Raw genomic sequence first — 19,117 nt, 5'->3', positions numbered from 1 at the left:
CTTCCGGAGCTCCTCCGTGAGATTCGAGACCGGTGTGGCAGGTGACGTTCATCTTGGCCCGCCCTGCTTGCAACATTGAGCTTGAACACTAGAGTGCTGCAGTGATTACATTTTTGTAGGTTAATCCGGAAGTTAGCATTCTTGTTCCCTCAACATACACCTAATAGGATTTTTCCCATAAGCTTTGAGACTAAAATGGTGCTAAAATGCTAATTTGTTTCCAGGTTTTGGCCAACAAAAATACGACATCTAATATAATAGGAAAATCATATCTATAATATGATATATGTTGTACATAATAACAACTGGGGTATACATTACAAACTTTGAGTTCAGCATAAATTATAACAGAGTAGGCTAGCCTACTCTTTTCAATATAGCCTAAGAGTTGTAGTCCTACACACTCCATGTTACATGTCAGCTTGATCACTAATAATATGTCATGAAACATTTTGAATCTACAAATAATTATAATATTAGAAAAAATAAACATCTAGAACAGGGTTTAATGGCTGTTACTTTTGCTTTATGCAAATGAAACTTTCCATGCAAAATTAACAATTGTGTAGTGTCATCAACTATGGAAACGCCAGTGATACAGTGTAAAACAATCCTCATGGGTTCGTCTATTTTAAATATTTTATGAAATGGATAGGACGATGTATTAAAATCTGGTTTTGAATGTATTAGTATCGCTGGGCGCCAGTGAACTGAGTGAAGAATGGGCACACTAGCACAAAACCCGTCTATTCAAAGCCACGCCCACAGAGTCAGCGCTACGTGCTTTAAAGATGGCGGCATGTGTGAGTGTGGGATCTGATGTTTTTATTAGCCTCAACTTTGTGATTTGAAGTTCTGTATTTAGGTAGACGGTAAACTTCAGGTTTCTGTAGATCGCTTAGACTCGCGCTCTCCGTCGTAGGGCAGACAGACGGGGATGTGATTGGTCACTGCGCTTGGAGAGTTAGAGTTGGTGGACAGTTTGACACGCTAAAACTGACAGCTGTAATCAGCTAGCTGTTCACGTACACCTAGAAAGGGCATCGTTCACGAAACCTTCAGCAAATGTGACCTTCTGTGCGTCCAACACTGCGTAGCCAGTAGCCGACAACCAGCTAACGTTAGTCAGATCACGTTCGTAGGTTTAGAAAGATTAGGTGCTTAGTGCTTTGCCATTGTTATCAGGTGACCTGCGAGTCTCTGAATGCTGCTGGTTACATTAACTTGCAAACCTTACAACCCCATAGATAAATCAGTTGTGTGTGTGTTTAGTGAAGTTTGTGTTGATTTTATTTATTTAGCCAAGAACCTCCAGCATTTTCAAGCTCATAAAGCCCCTTTAATGACTTGCTCTGGAAAAGTAGTTTTGACTGGTGGTCTGTCTATTTGAACAGGACAGGATTCAAGCCCTGAATGACAGCAAGAGCTGCAAAATTCTACATTAAATCGTTTTTTTTCACCTGACCATTTCTCCAATATTATTTTGCGGTAGTAGAATGCTATCCCGAGCTTTGAGGAAAACTCTTTATGGAAATCCTATAGTGGCGGGTTTCACTGGGAGCTACTGTAGTCGTCTGTGTTTTCATCAGACCACCGCGTGTAAAGTTGCTTCGCAAGCTGAATGTGGCTTCAAACCTGCGAAGGTGGCGGTTGTGACTAAGACCACACGATATGAATTCGAGCAGCAGAGCTATCGATATGCGGGACTGTCGGAGGAGGATCTAAAACAGCTGGTAAGCAGACGCTTGTGAAGAGGTGAATACACCTGTTTATCTGTGTATTGATCAAATAACGTTACACCGGTTTATCTTGTTACAGAACGTTTAAGGCGGGTGCTGTATTAAAACGGACATAAAAGTATCTTCAAGTAATGATAACTACATACTGTTGGCTTCAGTAACGTGCGGTGAAATCTTGTCATGGGTAGGCTGTGACCTATCAATGTGGCATATATGTTTATATATTCATTCGGTTAATGTAGCAACCCAAGTTCATATCAGGCATCATCACGCTGCCTGCATACAGCAAAGTCAGTCATATGTGAGGCTAATGCACAAACAAATCTAATAATCAAATTAATGGACACATCTATCTTATGACTTATACAACAAACAAATGTTTTGTGCGGGAACCCTAACGTTAAGAGAGGGAGGCGGCGCGGTGTCAGCGAACTGACAAGCAGCCTAGTCACTATTGTAGTTTGTATTAATGCCATGGTTCAACAAATAATGTAAAGGTTAAATAATAATTCACTTAGACTTTATAAGAAGCAATTGCGACTTTATTTCACACAATTCTGACTTTATATCTTGCAATTCTGACTTTATAACATGCAATTGCGACTTTATTTCACGCAATTCTGACTTTATATCTCGCAATTCTGACTTTATAACACGCAATTGCGACTTTATTTCACGCAATTCTGAGAAATAATGACAAGATTGCGAGATGTAAACTCGCAATTGTGAGATAAAAAGTCGCAATTATCTTTTAAAATGTTTTATTCTGTAGCGGAAACAAGCTTCCATACCTCCTGGCCTCTTCCTCCCATCCATCCTCCCTGACGCGTTAGTAGGGCCGGCCCAGCTATCGGTAGGCGCCGGCGGTGCCGCGGTAGCCTACTCCTGAGAAAACGTTTTGGAAAAGACGGGCTATGGACCCAACCAACTCTATAGGAGGGGAGGGGAGAACTCCCTCACATGGTACAACCCATGCAGAGGCTGCGCGCTGCGGTGTCAGAATGCGGAACGTCCGAACGTGTGTAGCCTAATGTAACTAACGTGACAAATGTGAAAAAAGAAAATTTAAAAGTGAAGCGGCCCACCGGGAATTCTCCCGATTACCCACCCCGGGCCTGTTGACAGCCAACGCTAGGCGCTGCTAGATCGGGAAGCGCGGATTGAGTGAGAGCGAGTGGATCACGTGACATGAAGCAAGCTCGGTCTCTGCCTCAATGTTGATAATTCAAGACAGCATGAGAACTGACTGCGCATGCGCAAACCTACATAAACTACGTTCTATGGACCAAAGAGGCACTGCTAACCTCTGCCTCAATGGCCATTGCCTTGCATTTCCTGCATGAAACAATGGTTTTAGGAGCAAACAATGGCAAATTGAGTATATTATATGTGTATTCCTGAAATTTTTTGTTACAAAAATTAATATTTGGAATAAAATAAATGCAATTAATAATGTGGTGAATTAATAAAGTTCTTGGAATTAATAAATGTAATGTCAACATTTCCTTTGGTGAGGCACTGCCTACCCTGCCTACCCTGACCGCACGTCCCTGGTTGGCTTTATTTATACATTTGGGGAGGCAAAATTCTAAATCATGTCCCAGTTACACTTAATGTTGTCACATTTTCCTGGTTAAAAAAAAAAACCAAATGCAAATCTTTTTTTGTATTTTTTACATTAAAAATTTAATTAATGTTCTAGTTATTAAAACCAAGTAAAAAATCTCCAGAAGTGTTTTTAAGCATTTTTTACATTTATTTCAAAATAACAATTTACAAGGCAGTAACAATTTAAACAATATATTTTATTTGTGAACTGATGTTCAGCTGTTCTTTTTAATAGTCAACTTATTTTTGGATCATCAGTCATGTTCAGTAAACTCTGGTCACAGACAAGATGTAGGCCTACCTTTAATTTCACCAAGCTGATCGCTCGCTAAAACTCCCAGAGTCATTAAGTTTTCTGGCCATTTCAAGTTTGATTTTGATGTGACATAAAGCGGTGATGTCTGACTGAGTTGTTTACTGACTTTTTAATTAGTCTTCCCATCAACGCCATCATTTTGTTCATTCAGACTGATTCGTGAACGCGCACGAAAACAAGAGGCGGGATTTATCGCACAAACCAATCATATCCAATCATAGCTCAATGGAGGCATTGCCTCTCGCATGACTTTCCCTCATTCATTGTCAATTACCCCCCACTAAACCCACCGCACGCTTAAGGTGGGTCTGTTAAAACTCAATGGGCTCAGGGGAGGCAAGAGAGACACGAACTCCAGCTGTAACTTTACCTGCTAGTGTCACTGTTGGACAGTGTTACTTTAGAAAAACGAGTGATTTATACCCTATTTAATGTCACACTTTGTAATATTTGCAATATGACTTCCAGTTCATTAGCCGCTATAGGGAAATAACGAGAAGAATTACAAAGTGCCGGTAATGGTAAAACTGTTTGCGGTACAAAACAGCGTGTTTATAATTAAGCCACTACATTAGGTAAGAAATACCAGTCTGCAATATCAAGCAGCATTAACTTTTACATAATCTTAAAACACATTTTAAGATGTTAAGGATTAAAGTTTCCTTTAAAACACATGAACAATTCTCGCCATTCAAAATCTATCAGTTGGTGATGATGTCATTTGTAAATTTCCTTACTGAACTGTAATATAACTGAACTGAATATAAGACTAAATATATATTCATACATACAAACATTAAAGTATTTTTAGAGCGTAGCGAGATCGACTCGATTACGTCATTGGCAGTGGACGGAGCTAAAGCGCTTATTTGGCCTGTGTTTTTTTCGTCTCTCTGATTGGTGTAATTTTCGGTATCATGGGTAATGTAGTTTTTCACTTGGAATACGAACACGAACGCTGCTGACGTATTTCCGGTAGAATCTCAGTCAGCGTCTTTACTTCCGCATAGCGCGTTCTGTGTACTAGCGGCAAAACTTTCATAAGATTAATTTTCTCAGAAACGGAGAAAAAACGCTTTTAGAAACCGATTCGCTAGTCGGATTTCGCATGATATGAGAGAATACTCACCCTCAAAGTTGTCGATGTAGCTCGAAATATATAATTTAAAGCCCTTCTCTTTCTTCCTCTTAGGTGTGACAGCTAACTGCCTCACAATATTGTTAACATCATTCACGTGAACCGCTGGAAGTTTTTGTAAACAGCGAGGGTAATTTACCATTATCTCCACCGAATGCAAAAACGGCTTCCGACGCAGCACCGGATGTAACTGGGCGGGCTGAGACAAAACGCGGAAGCGATCGTACATAGAGCCTATTCCACTGTTAAACATGATTATTTTACACTAAATAACATCAATTAACAACCGTGGGCTCAGAGTAGGTCTGTTTTTAAAGGTATAATGGGCAAAATGAACGGAGTGCTTCATTTTCACCTGGAATTCTGCTGTTGAATATGATTATTTAAAAAATAAGTTGAAAAAATGCGGGCTGATGGCTTTAACAAAATCATAGATTAACAACTTGGCTATGTAGTTCATAGTAGGTTTATGTTGAAAGGTTTAAAGTTAACGTTCAAAATAAATTCCCAGATGGAGAAAATGAATGTGATTTGTATTTCCGGAACCTGACTGTTGCACTCTGTTCTTTTGGTGTGATTTACTTGTTACTTTTTTATTAACATGGGTAATGACATTTTTATCAGCAGGAATACCACTGTTAAACATGATCATGTTAAAATGAGAATTTTTTTTTTTTTTTTTTTTACTTCTGGAACCACCCTCACTTTCTCCTCCCCTCCCTTTATCTATATGTTTACTGAAGACATTCATATTTAGCTATTAGATATAAATATTAATATCTTCATTAAAATATTTATATATGTAGGGGTTAACTTTCATTTTACCTAAAACTTTTTACTTTTACTTTGCCTTCTGTTTTCTGACAGTGTTTAATTATACTGCTCAACAAAAGAAGTCTGTTAATAGTTTACCACCCTTTCCTGTTGGTACTATTGTTAGCTCAATTCAGTAGCAAGCAAAATGGGCTTAGAGTATTTAACAGTCCACCAACAATGCCTGCAGCAAAATTGTATTAAGAAGTCCAGAGTCCAACTAACTCCACACAATGTTAAAAGACTGTTTATTTTGACTAGTGATGATATTTTCAAGAAGCAATACATTGTTTATGATATTTAATCTGTCGTCATCTTGTCATCACAGCTTGCCCTAAAAGGATCCAGTTACAGTGGGCTTCTGGAGAGACACAATATACACACCTTTAATGTTGGACAGATTGTGGACAGTCTACAGTAAGATGACACTCAAAAATGGAAATTCTGACAGTATTTGAAATAATTTTCAAACAATTTTCAAACAAGACTTTCCTTTCATCTTTGTAGGAAACAGGGGATTGAGGTGCGCATTGTAAAAAGAGGAGAATATGACGAGGACACAGTACGATGGGCCGATGCCATTATCTCTGCTGGAGGTAAAGCTCAGGTGTTTGGTTTTTATACTTGATTGTTTAATTGTGCACCAGTTGACATTTGAGAGATGGTTTCACAGGACTTTATGCAAGTGTGTATATATAGGGCCTAAAATTAACCCTCGCCAAATGCAAGCAAAAATCTGTGTTGGCATATATATATGAAGCGTGTCAATCGTCATTTGGCCGGTAACATTCTTAAAAATTCTAACAATGCAAAATTGTGAGAATGTGGAGAACATGTGAGAAGCTCTCTTTCACATCTGTTTGCACTTGAAAAGACATATTCAAACAAAATGATGTCAAAATCCCCATCTTGGGAAGTATCCATGTAAACTTAAGAGTCTTTAGTGAATAAACAGTATACTGATTCTTAAACTCTTAAAGTTTTAGCAGCCTAATATTTCTAATATAAGAACAATCATTCATCTTGGCTGAATAACTTCTGTAACTTTAATAAGGATTAATCTGTTTTATGGCTGGTAAAAAAAAAAAATTATGGCCGGTAAAGTCACCGGCCATTGGCAGGTTTGGCAAAAAGTAAATTTTAGGCCCTGCATTTACATATTATTTGCGTGTGTGTGTAAAATTCTAACAGACATTATTTCATAGGTGATGGAACCATGCTACTTGTTGCCAGTAAAGTGTATGATAAGAACAAACCTGTCTTGGGGGTCAATACAGACCCAGAAAGGTAATAAAAACTAGCCTATAGTGAGTTTAAGTTTATGGTAACACTTTACTTAAAGCCCTTATCCATAATGCATTATAAAGGTGTTCATAATGTTATAATGCATTATATATTTTCATAAATAATTGTTACCAAGTTAAAATGTATCATAATATTTGCAGATTCTGAAATTGGTTGTGTTTCAATGCATTATACTTTCTACAGGTCTGTTAAATGAATAGATAAGTATTATAATGTATCAGAACTGTGGTTACAATTATTCATGAGACCATACAATGCATTATAAGGTGCATTACATGGCATAATTAATGCATTAAAATTCTTTTATAATGCATTATACTTAAAGGCTATAAGTTAAGTCTTACCAAGTTTATTTGTTTCATAATGTACATGTGTTTTTGTATATGAAGGTCAGAGGGCCACCTGTGTTTACCTGTGCACTATACACAAGCCTTTTCTGAGGCCTTACAGAAACTCAGGAAGGGTGAGTTCAGGTAGGTTCTTCTTATTTACTCTTGCTTCGGCAGTAATCCAATTTGCTACATAATCCAATTTGCAATCAGTTGTTTTCTTCTATGCTTCTTGCTAAAGCACTCTGCAAAAGACTGTTTTATTTATATAGCACATTTCAATTCACAATTCAGAGTACTTTACATTTAAAAAAGGAATACAAAATAATGATAAAATCATAACACATGTTTAAGAAGTCAAATAAAAAATTTGATTCTAATAAAAATTTATTAAAAAAAATATTAAAAACAAAGGAGAAGAAAAGAGAAAAGATTAAATTATTAATATGGTAACACTTTATTTTAAAGTGACATAGTTACATTGTACTTACTCAAATAAGTACTGAGTTATATTAATTAACTACATGTACTTACAATAGAGTTATGGTTAGGATTAGGGTAATTATGCATAATTTAATGTTATTACTATAGTAAGTACATGTAGTAACACCTTAAAATAAAGTGTTACCGACAGTTTAAGTGCTATTTAGCAAGATTGAACCTGACCACTTCAGAGCTGCTAAGATCTACCCATTTTTGGAGTCACCTGTTTCATTCTAATCATCATTGTGCCTGCTTTATGCCGTCAATATTTTCCCCTTTTATCTTCACCAGGTGGCAGTGGCGTCAGCGTATCCGTATGTACTTGGAGGGCACCGGGATCAACCCGACTCCAGTGGACCTGCACGAGCTGCAGCTGAGCCTGGAACAGCACAGCAAAGCACACCGGATCACCACTGAGACTGAGTCCCGTACTACACATTACTATCTCAACCAAACACTCTCCTCTGCTGCTCTACTGCATCTCACAAATACTGGCAAAAATGTTCAGCTCATATTTCAGAGCAAAATTAAGGAGAAAGGATGATTTGTCTTACTTTATTACAGTAATGTGAATGAGGTTTTTTTATTTTCTTGCAATAAAATAATGAGATTTTTGGTGCTTAATTATTGCAGAAAGTATTATGATATATATAACATGCACACACACATATATATACAGTATATATGTATGTGTATATTTAATCTTTTCATTTGTAATTTTTATTTTATTTTCAACAATACTCAAGCACATTTTCCCCAGAACGTCTCATTATTGTATTGTAAAAAAAACCTTCTCATTACTGTAGTACAGTAATGAAAATCAGCACAGCATATGTTTATAATATAGATGTTTTAAAATAAGTCTTTTCTGCTCTTAAGGCTGCATTTATTTAATCCAAAATACAGCAACAGTAATATTGTGAAATATTTTTTCAATTTCAATTTTCAGTTTTCTACTTGAATATATTGATGGCAAAGCAGAATTTTTAGCATCATTACTCCAGTCTTCAGTGTCACATGATCGTGCAGAAATCATTCTAATATGATGATTTGATGCTCATTTCTTATTATTATCAATGTTGAAAACAGCTGTGTACAAAAACATTTTCCCTCATAATTCTTTGATAAATAGAAGAACAGCATTTATATGAAATGGAAAGCTTTTGTAACATTATACTTTTTTTTAAATAATTTTTGATCATTTTGATGCATCCTTGCTGAAGTAAAGTATTAAAGTATTTTAAAGTATTCATTTCTTTAAAAAATAAAAAATAAAGAATTCTGGCCCCAAACTTCTGAACGGTAGTGTATAATGTTACAAAAGCTTCTTTTTTTTTCTTTTTTTTTATCATATGATGCTGAAAATTTAGCTTTGCCAACACATGAATAAATGCATTTTAAAATATATTCAAATAGAAAACAGTTGTTTTAAAATGAAAAAAATATTTCACAATAATTCTGTTTTTGCTGTATTTTGGATCAAATAAATGCAGCCTTGGAGAGCAGAAGACACTTCATAAAAATCATACGGATCTAAAACTTTTGAATGGTAGTGTGTGTATAATGTTGTTTTTAAAAAAAATTCTTTGTGAGGTTCATCCAAACAGGGTTATTATATTTATATTATATTGAATTTATAGTACATTGATTTTATTGTCAGTTTCATTTTCATTTGATTAGTTTTAGTTTAGTTTCTGAGTTATTTTTAGTATTTTAAGGCTGATAATGTTAATGCACCTACTGGTATCATTTGAAAATATGTATCTGTTAAATTCCCCAATACATTCATGTCTACTGGCATTTCATGTTTCATGCAGTCCTACCATTCTGCTGTGAAAATCAGACTAATTCCATCATTACTAACTCCTAACTATTGTTAGAGGAGACAACAACGATATCATACTTTTGCGACAGGTACGACACACGACAGTTCTAAAAGGCCTCACCTACTCCCTGTCCGAGGGCTCAATGAGATCTTCATCGGGGAGTCTCTGTCCTCCAGGTATATATCCCTGCCCTCCTGTCTGTGATGTTGTGGAACCAGTCGCCAACCATGTCCTAAGGACACTGCACCTCATCAACCACGTTTCCTCCTTCACTTCATGCATCCCCCCATCTCCCCTTACTTGTGGATTTCTGTTTGCCACAGGGTGAAGTATAAATCCTTCAAACCCCATCTTACCCTCTCGCTTCATAGGGCTTCGTACTATGAAATCTCCATTGATGACGGGCCGTGGGAGAAACAGAAGAGCTCAGGGCTCAGCATTTGCACTGGAACTGGATCTAAAGCCTGGTGAGTCAAAGCATTGCTTGACTGAAGTGATCTGATATGATCTTATATTGTTGTTACCAAATCATTTTTCTTCCTTCATCCAGGTCCTACAATATTAATAAGCTTGTGGAGCAGGCCGTGGAGGATGTCCTTAGAATAGGTTAGAAACACAAAAAGTTACAAAAATAAACGTATGCTATGACAGCACAGTTTACAATCGACAGTCAGTACAAACATGATTTAGATGTTTTCTGTATCTTAGGAAAATCAAAAACGGGTTTGGATGTTCCTCTAAATCGGGAGTTCATCGCGAGTGGTGAGTTCACAATAGAATATACAATATAACACTACAATAAAGTTCCCTTTGTTAACTATATTAGTTAACATGATCTAACAATGAAAAATACTTGTAAAACATTTATTAATCTTAGTTGATGTTAATTTCAGTATTTACTAATGTTATTAAAATCAAATGTTGTGTCTGGTAATATTATTTAATGTCCCTGAACTAACATGGACTAACAATAAACAGTTGAATTCTTATTAACTGACGTTAACAAAGATTAATAAATACTGTTACAAATGTATTGATCATTGTTAGTTATGTTTGTAATGCATTAACTAATGGAACCTTATTGTAAAGTGTTACCGAATTATTTTATTTTTTTTAATTGTATTCGTAAATAAGTGTAATTTGTATTTTAAAATGACTTTTTATAGTTTTAATTCTGTTAAATTATTTAACTTATAAAATGAATATTCTGCCATTTAAATAATTTTCTCTCTTTGTGTTCAGTGACTGAAACATACAATGAGTCTCTAATCTTCGGCCCAGAGGAGGACAAACTTTTCTTCAGTATAAGGGAGCCTATAGTCAACAGAGTATTTTCCAATAGCCGACAAAGAGGTTTTGCCAAAAAGTACGTTTTCATTTCTATCCTCTCACTACTTTAGTTAAATGTTGCAAAATATCTGCATTATTATATTAACTCTTTCCCCGCCGTTGATGGAAATTTCTGTCATTTGTGAGAAAACGCTTCCCTGCCATTGATGGAATGTTCCAGTGTTCCATATTGTCACTGTTATACGCTAGGGGGCGCTATTACACACCTTTTGAAAGAGCACTGAATCTCCTGATCAAAACACATTCGAATTTTTTTGTTGTTGTTGTTGTTGTTTAAAAGCAGAGAGTCTGTTTTTGATGTATTGCATGTTTAGATATTCATACAACAAAATATTCTAGGGCCATACAATTTGAGAAAATTGTCAAAAACATTGGTGGGGAAAGAGTTAATATTAAATTTGGTTAAGGTTAACTTCTACATATATATAAAAAAAAAAAAAAACTTTTATGTTTGTTCATAATACATTAATTAACAATAGTATATTCGTAAAATTTATAGATTGTAGGTTGTTAAATTGTTTATTGTTAGTTCATAATACCTAATCCATTAACTGTTAACAAATCAAACCTTATTTTAAAGTGAATAATTCTTCATACCCCTGGTTTCACAGACAAGGCTTTAGCCTAGTCCCTGACTAAATTGCATGTTTGAGCTGTTTTAACTGAAAGCAGCTCACTGACATTTCTTACAATATGTCAGTGCCACTGTTTTGACTTGATGCACACCAGTAATAAGACACGTTTATAAAAGCTACTTAAATGTCCTAAGGCATAATCCTGGCTTAATCTAAACCCTGTCTGTGAAACCAGGCCCATATATATTTGACTAAAAGGCTGTTAAATATTCTGTGATAACGTTAACGCTAACGTGCTTGTTTCTATAGGGTTTGTGTCCGCTCAAGGTGCTGGGATGCCTGCATGGTGGTGGATGGTGGGACGTCCTTTGAGTTTAATGATGGTGCCATTGCTACCATCAGCTTAAATGAGGACGACCTGTTGCGAACTGTCATTCTTGATTAAATCATTTGATACATCAAACTGTTGCTCCATGAACTTCTATATTAAGGACTGAATGATTGTCTTTAGACTTTGAGATGGACATTGTGTTATTTAAGCACTGAGTTTTAAGGGATGAGGTTTGCAGATGAAATGTACATATTTCACACTTCTGTAGTGTATGCTTCTTTAAATGACACTTTGGTTGCAGCCCTTAGAAATGAACATTCAAATTGTCCCTAGAAACATCAGCATTAGATTGTCAAGTGTCACATCACTATTGCTTTATTTAAACAATGGCCCAGAAATGCCCATGTTACTGAAATGTGATTGGAACTTTTTGTTGACAAGATTATTTATAATACATATTGAACACTGTTGTGCCAAACATGCACAAAAGTATTATGTAGAAGTCTGAAATGGCAACACATGAGAAAAAAAAGAAACTTGATATTTCATTGTTTTTGAGGTATGCGGAGTCCAACTCCTCTCCATCAGGTGTACAAAAAGCTCATTCAAAACATGTCAGAATTTTGTAAAACTACATTCAGTTTTTAAAAATGTCTGCATTTATGTATTTTAATGCATCATTTACACTTGGAAAGTATCATTTTGTGTGACTTGTGAAACAGATCAACTCACATGAGGATGACTTTAAATAAAAAGCAAAACATTTATTTACAATTCAGATTATGTAAACAATTCATAAAATTACATTTACATGTCAAAGTTGTACAAAATTCAAGTTTTCCAATATTAAAACTGGTCAGAAAAATGGAAGATTCACAATATTTTCTCTGCTGCTAAAGCACCTGGTGTAATGCTTTTGTATGGTAAAATAATTCAGAAACGGTATAAAACAACCATAAAATCATTCTCTTATTACTAAACTAGACCTTTGATAATTCTATAGTAAAACTGGAAATGTACTTGATCTTGTCAGGAAAGCAGATCTTGCATTTTACAAATAGAACCTACTATATATTCTAGATTTCACCTGAAGCAACAAATCTAGTAAAACTCACCATTTTCAAAACTTACCAGCTATTGGTACCAAACTGTTAAAATATACCACTAACAAAATAAGAGTGGTTGTGGTATAAGATATGATCTTTGCTGCAACATAACACCACTCAATTCAAGATTGTCAGGACCTATAACACAATTGTCATCTTCACAAAATTTAAACTGTTACAATATAAAACAAGAGGACTTACTAGTGATGTTTAAGACATTTTTAAAACCACAATTATTAGGTGACAATAAGAGAAATACTGATCTATTTGGTTTACCCTGTAATCATCCTGGATTAAAAACATTAATGTTTGTAGATGAGTCGGCAGTGCATTCCCCAAAGCGTGCGATCTTTTCTTGATGACGAGGTGGGACGTGCCACAGTGGAGAAAGGCTGTGTGTTGATCTGTATGTGCGGTAGACCTTTACAAAGAATGGGCAGGTAGCTGTCCTGTATGAGCCCGAAGACCTCCAGGGTCTGCAAATTTAGAAACTTTTCAAAGTCTCTGTAGAGGGGAACAAAAAAGAGAAAGAAAATTGATTGCTTGTATGTAGACTATATACAGACATAAAAGCACTCGGAAGAGAAACCATGTTGTCTTTTCTTTCTGAACTCAATATCTTACATGAGAGAAGCTGGGTGGATCTGATAACAACGGCTTAGTCCCAGATGTTTCAGGGAGGAAAGTTGCTGCAGGACTAGGAAACTGTCTGTCGTCACAAGCACGCTATCACTGTAATGATAAAACATGACCATATGTTAACCTTCTGCTGTGTGCTATTATGCATCTGATCCACAATCATCTTCCCAAATCACAAACTCACCTCAAATCTAGGTTTGTGAGGTCTGGACATCTTTTTACTATAGCTTTGACATCTGAAACACAAAAATGTATAAATTATCTTTGAAAAAAAAAAAAAAAAAAAAATTCACAAAGCCAAATTCCATGCTTTCCTCACCTTCCATGATGAGGTTTTGTCTATAACCACTGATGTTCAGCTGAGTGACGCTGGAGGGAATGTTGTTAGCAATGGCCTGAACATGAAGATTGTTGAAGTCACACCACGACACGTTCATTTCTTCAATTCTGGATTGAGAAAAAGATGTTGTGGGCTTTACAATGGGTCAAAAACTACCTTTACTGATAATGAATACATCAACATATAAAATTAAATAAATAATAAATAAAAAAAGTCAACATAAGACAGAAAATTCTGCTCCTCAGGCTAAATACCACTACTACTAATAACAATAATAATAATAAAATACTTTGTCCTTGAATTTACAATGATCAAAAGTGAAAGTAAAGACATTTATATTATTTATTCAAAGAATTTCAAATAAATGCTGCTCTTTTGACCTTTATTCAACAAAGATTCCTGAAATAAAGTTAAAGTATAATGGTTTCTTCAAAATATTAAGCAGCACAACAGATTTCTGAAGGACCATGTGACACTGAAGACTGGAGTAATGATGCTGAAAATTCAGCTTTTCCAACAAAGTACATTTTAAAATACAATAAAAAAAGAAAATATATATTTTAAACTGTGATAATATTTTAACTGTGCTTTTGATTAAATAAGCTTTGGTGAGAACAAGAGATTTCTTTCAAAAACATTCTGAAAACCTCACCAACCCCAAACAAAGCTGTATATCAGTTAATCTTACCGAGTGCAAGATTTCAGCATCTCAGCCAGAGATTCAGGAGAGAAGCCAGAACAGCCACACAAATTCAGCCGGACAAGCTCAGTATTTTGAGTAAGAGAACTGCAAGAAAGCAAAATAAAAAAGGTTTAAGGAATCCTAAATGCAACAAAACTCCCATTAAATGTGTCAATTCTACAAAATACACTACAAAGAGAAATAAATATGATCGCTTGGCAGACATCCGTAGTTTCCCCACTGGTATTTACAACTTTGTGGTGGCTTTATTTTCGTTCAACTCGTAAATACGATCCTTCCGACACGACTTGAACGCACCAAAAATCTACGGATAAGATGTCGTGCAAAATGGCTTTTAGACTATCACTTACTGAATAATACTATCAGAGAGCACCAATCCTTCGAGACTGAGATTCTGTAGATGTCTGCAGCGAAACAGGATGTCTTCTAGAACAGACGTCTCCACTGTGCAGTTTGATAAATCCAGATGTTGGATGCGAAGTTTCCTGTAATTCAAACAGCACTGAAAATGACCAATGCAAGACAGCAATAACAGCAGGAATTACGCAACATATCTTAACTGTGGCACTATGAAAACACACATTACTCACTCTGTACTTTTAAAAGTGGGTTGACCGATGCAGGTGTGTGGACAGCGCAGCCTCAATGCCCCAGCTGAGAGCACCTGCCCAAGCTCCGCATCTAACTGAGCTTTTCCCACCAGGTCCACACCGTGCCACAGAGACTCATCAAACCTGCAAACGCAGAGTTCCGACTATTAGTATTTATATCACGGGCGATCAGTGGTCTTCCAAACTTCCAACACTGGACTTACGCTAAACGATGCCAGCGCTTGCAGACCCGTGACGTCCTGAGGAGATCTTGAAGTGAGAGACGAGACAGGATTCCCAGCAACAGCTCATCAGGTAGACTGTCCCAACACAAGCCTACTGAGGGACGAGCAAGAAATCAAATTAGGCCCTCTACTGCTCACACAGTTAATCTTATGAGCAATTAAAGTACTAGGGTTTTGTCTGTAGTTTCCAAGGTATTAATAAAAAGTTCTCTCATGCAACTATATCCCATTTTCCTTTACAGCACTTATACACAAGACAAAACATGTTTCCATTCAGATAAACCTGTAAAGTCTGAGGCATGAATAGCCAGGATTTTGTTTTGTATAAAAAAATACAATTTAAAAGGTTTGCATATGTGTGCATCTTAGATGTTTCTTTTCATATTTGATACATCAGGCTTTTATGGACCATATAGTTTGATACTGTGAGAACATAGAGCTCACGTGTACGAGTGAAAACATTTATTCAGAGGCCCAAATATGCAACTTGGCACAGTATCAAACTATAAAAAGTAAGATGAAATTCTAAAAGCTTGTAATGTACGATGAGATTTTCAGACTACTTGCATAAAATGCATATAAGAATTAGGTGTCAGTACCTCCTTAAAATGTCAAATATTTCAAAGCTTAGTTTTATGATCAAAGCGGTGTTGCTTTTTAATTGTGATGTCAAAATGATGTGATGCAATAGAATGATAATTGAGAAATAAACATTCCTTAAAAGCCTGATGTATTATACTTGATACACTTCGAAATGCTTTTTTTCCTAGTTACACTTTATTTTAAGGTGTCATTGTTATTATATATTTAAGTACGGAGTAATAACAAAAACATGTACTTACTATAGGGTTAGGTTGAATGTTAGTTGCATGTAATGTAATTATGAATTATTTACTTTAATTATTACTATGGTAAGTACATGTAACAAAATAACTAAAATAAAGGGTTACCCTTTTTTTCTTAAAAAAAAAAGTATGGATAATCAAGTAAACCCAAGTTGCATCAGTTTAGTAAATGTTCATCTTGAAATATTAACAGGGAGGATAAGTTTACTTTATAATAATCATTTTAAAGATTTCACACCAAAAAGACATACCACAACCAATTATACACATTGTTCTTACTAAAAAGTATGATCTATCAATCAGAGGGCAAAATGCATGACATAGATTGTGTACAACAGGTTCTTCAGCAGTTTTGATCATGTTGCTCATTTAGAGTAGACACTTTAGAAATTTATGTATCAAATATGATACAGTAGGCTTTATAGGGTTAAGATTATCAGTCACAAACCTGATGATTCTCTTCTTTTTCTGGGGCGTCTGGCAAGAAAAAATACGTTTTCCTCATTTTCTTTCCCTTTTGCAGAAGTCAGGGGCTTTTTGTGTGGAGGTGACCACTGCTGGATGAGCTCGTTTGGAGTGTTTTCTGTGTCTAGACCCCCGCTGCCGGCGGGCCGCCTTTTCCATTTAGTCCTCAGAGGCCTGCACAAGGATCCCTCCAAATTCTCATTCAGTTCTTGAAACGGCCTACATAAAATCAAGGAAACATTAAGCAACACCACCATTTCTTGTTGTCAAAAGGATATTCATAGAGGTAACGTTAGCAGCAGAAAGCAACATGAAACTCCCTCGAGCTCCAAAACATAAGATTGTTGTAGGCTGAATTTATGTAATCTGTAACGTTACAATGTATAAAACGAGTATGCATAATCTCTCACTACACAATATGTAATATTTGAGATATTTGAGTGATTCCAACTTTTTTGATTATTTGTATAATGTAAATTCCACGCTCACTTTACAAGTTCTGTGATGCCCGCCATTTGTCGCGAGCGCCTCTATACCAAAAATAGCCCCCATACTAATATGCCTTTTAGAAAAACAACACTATATATGAACCAATTAAACCATCAAATAGATACAAAGAAAATTCACGATTTAAACTGGCTAATATAAATTCACGATTGGTGAAAAAAATCATCCTCGCGCGTCACAACACAACTGGTGGCGCGCGCCAACAATAATTTTGGCATTCGACTAAAATGTATTTTTAAAAAGCGTCCAGTAGAACTATGCACTAGAGATCTAAAGTCCTGTTTTAACTAGTAAGATTATCACTGTGTTAAGTGCTTCTTTTAATGCACCAAAAAGGTTATACAAGTTATAAAATACACCAAAGTGGAGGGAGAATCCAAAGTAGTATACAGAAACACACACACACACGTTTCTATGTTCAGGAAATACGCGCTTAGTAAAATACAAATCAGAATTCAGGTTTGCTACATGAAAATAAATATTATTACCTTTCGTTTGACATATTGACTTCGTAACGTTACTAAAGTATTAACTTCTGCCAACTTTTAGAAGTAGCCAGGCTTCCTTCCCCACTGGCTGGCGGCGCATTTAAACCTGCCTGCAGACCGCCTGTCCTGCTGCGATGCCATTGGCTGGAATGTGGCTGGCCGGAAGTGATGCATCTCTGACAGCGGATGGATATTGACTTGCCGCCCTCTACTGTGGAGGACTAAACACCACCATACGGTTTGTCCCATGTCAAAACTTTCATTCCAAAGTACAATTTAAAACAGATTAGAATAAAATAAAATTGATGCACAAAATCACACAGATACAGGCACTAGAAACCTGTGGCTCTGTGGATTCCCAGCAACAGCTCATCATCAGGTGGTAGACTCCCAATCTTTCTTTACCGTGATGGACTCAACCAACCAACACAAGCCTGCAAAGGGAGAAACAAGTAAAAAAAAACATTATGATCTCTACTTAAGATGTAACATGGACAGTATAAGCAGTAATTACGATTAAAGCCATTTAATAATAAAATTCCACTGAATTTTCTTTAAAGTCTTTTCATAACACATGTTTTCGCAAGAAATGAAAAGAAATTTGACCGTTTTCAAAATGGGTAATACCATTATCAGTGCATGTCTGCATGATCGCGGGAAAATACCGCGGAAAAATAAGCGTTTGAATCAGTCTATTCTATTGAATCTAAATATAATTGTATATCCCATGCACTCATTTCCCGCACAGTTCCTCTAAATTAACATTAATGTGAAATGGTTATAATGTTTACCTCTTGACTTGAGGTCACTTTACGACTAATGCGAACGAATAGGTAAAATACTGATAGGTAAGAATAGGTAATATACTAATAAAACAGCATACAATTCTTTTAAAAATAATTTACAACCACAAAAATTACAATTAGATCATACGTTAATTTTGCCATTTTGAATCAAAAACTATGTTTTATTTAATAATTTAACAACACAACTACAATTAGATCTACAACTTATTTGACCGTTTATTTCTCTTTATTTCTTTAAAACCCTTTTAATCCTTTATTTAATTAATTTAAATAACAAGACAAATTACCACTCTCCTTTCCAGTTACCTTTCTTATTGCCCTTATCATATAGTGGCTGTACAAATGAGGATTTCAGCTGCTTGGTGTAAATATTTGGTCCCCAAACACACCTTTGATTCTCCTGAATTTGTCACACATAATATAAACAAGATTGAAGGTAATAATGTTACTTTTTTATAAGAGTATGTAATAAAATGAGTACTAATTGTTTATAAATATTACAATTTATCAAATAGAAAAATAATGTGCAAAGAGTCTCAGAAATATCAACCTGTATGTTTTTTCCCCCCA

The 19,117-nt window shown here is 35.6% G+C and overlaps 2 protein-coding genes across 3 annotated transcripts; one reads left to right on the top strand and one right to left on the bottom strand.

The window, feature by feature from the left end:
* Nucleotides 1–766: 766 nt before the first annotated feature.
* On the top strand, nt 767–12,587 carry nadk2 (NAD kinase 2, mitochondrial). 2 transcript variants are annotated; one of them, XM_084386445.1, is made up of 12 exons: nt 767–1,733; nt 5,943–6,031; nt 6,122–6,210; nt 6,820–6,901; nt 7,309–7,392; nt 8,023–8,159; nt 9,646–9,733; nt 9,929–10,024; nt 10,108–10,163; nt 10,266–10,319; nt 10,800–10,923; nt 11,792–12,587. In XM_084386445.1, exons 1-12 carry the CDS (start codon nt 1,497–1,499, stop codon nt 11,925–11,927), a joined length of 1,272 nt encoding a protein of 423 aa, XP_084242571.1. In that variant the 5' UTR covers nt 767–1,496; the 3' UTR covers nt 11,928–12,587. The 2 variants fall into 2 exon arrangements, with proteins under 2 accessions (XP_084242571.1, XP_084242570.1); XM_084386444.1 differs by having other exon boundaries at nt 9,881–10,024.
* Nucleotides 12,553–18,115, bottom strand: skp2 (S-phase kinase-associated protein 2, E3 ubiquitin protein ligase). Its single transcript, XM_084386446.1, has 10 exons — nt 17,742–18,115; nt 16,730–16,965; nt 15,416–15,530; nt 15,192–15,335; nt 14,952–15,086; nt 14,587–14,685; nt 13,878–14,005; nt 13,743–13,794; nt 13,544–13,651; nt 12,553–13,423 (listed from the first exon to the last, which is right to left on the bottom strand). Exons 1-10 carry the CDS (start codon nt 17,753–17,755, stop codon nt 13,222–13,224), a joined length of 1,233 nt encoding a protein of 410 aa, XP_084242572.1. The 5' UTR covers nt 17,756–18,115; the 3' UTR covers nt 12,553–13,221.
* Between the last annotated feature and the right edge of the window lie 1,002 nt (nt 18,116–19,117).

The sequence above is a fragment of the Rutilus rutilus genome (assembly GCF_951802725.1).
Source record: "Rutilus rutilus genome assembly, chromosome: 18".
NCBI classification, from domain to species: Eukaryota; Metazoa; Chordata; class Actinopteri; order Cypriniformes; family Leuciscidae; genus Rutilus; species Rutilus rutilus.
This window is presented reverse-complemented; position numbering and strand designations above follow the sequence as displayed.

What these genes read in the sequence shown, in the direction of transcription:
- skp2 (XM_084386446.1), bottom strand. An exon ending in AAAAAGAAGAGAATCATCAG is followed by an intron (nt 15,531 to 16,729) that starts GTTTGTGACTGA and finishes CTCGTCCCTCAG; the next exon opens with TAGGCTTGTGTTGGGACAGT. An exon ending in CCCACTTTTAAAAGTACAGA is followed by an intron (nt 15,087 to 15,191) that starts GTGAGTAATGTG and finishes TTTGAATTACAG; the next exon opens with GAAACTTCGCATCCAACATC.
- nadk2 (XM_084386444.1), top strand. Translation starts at nt 1,497, where the DNA reads ATGCTATCCCGAGCTTTGAGGAAAACTCTTTATGGAAATCCTATAGTG. An exon ending in TCGGGAGTTCATCGCGAGTG is followed by an intron (nt 10,320 to 10,799) that starts GTGAGTTCACAA and finishes CTTTGTGTTCAG; the next exon opens with TGACTGAAACATACAATGAG. An exon ending in CAAAGAGGTTTTGCCAAAAA is followed by an intron (nt 10,924 to 11,791) that starts GTACGTTTTCAT and finishes TTGTTTCTATAG; the next exon opens with GGTTTGTGTCCGCTCAAGGT.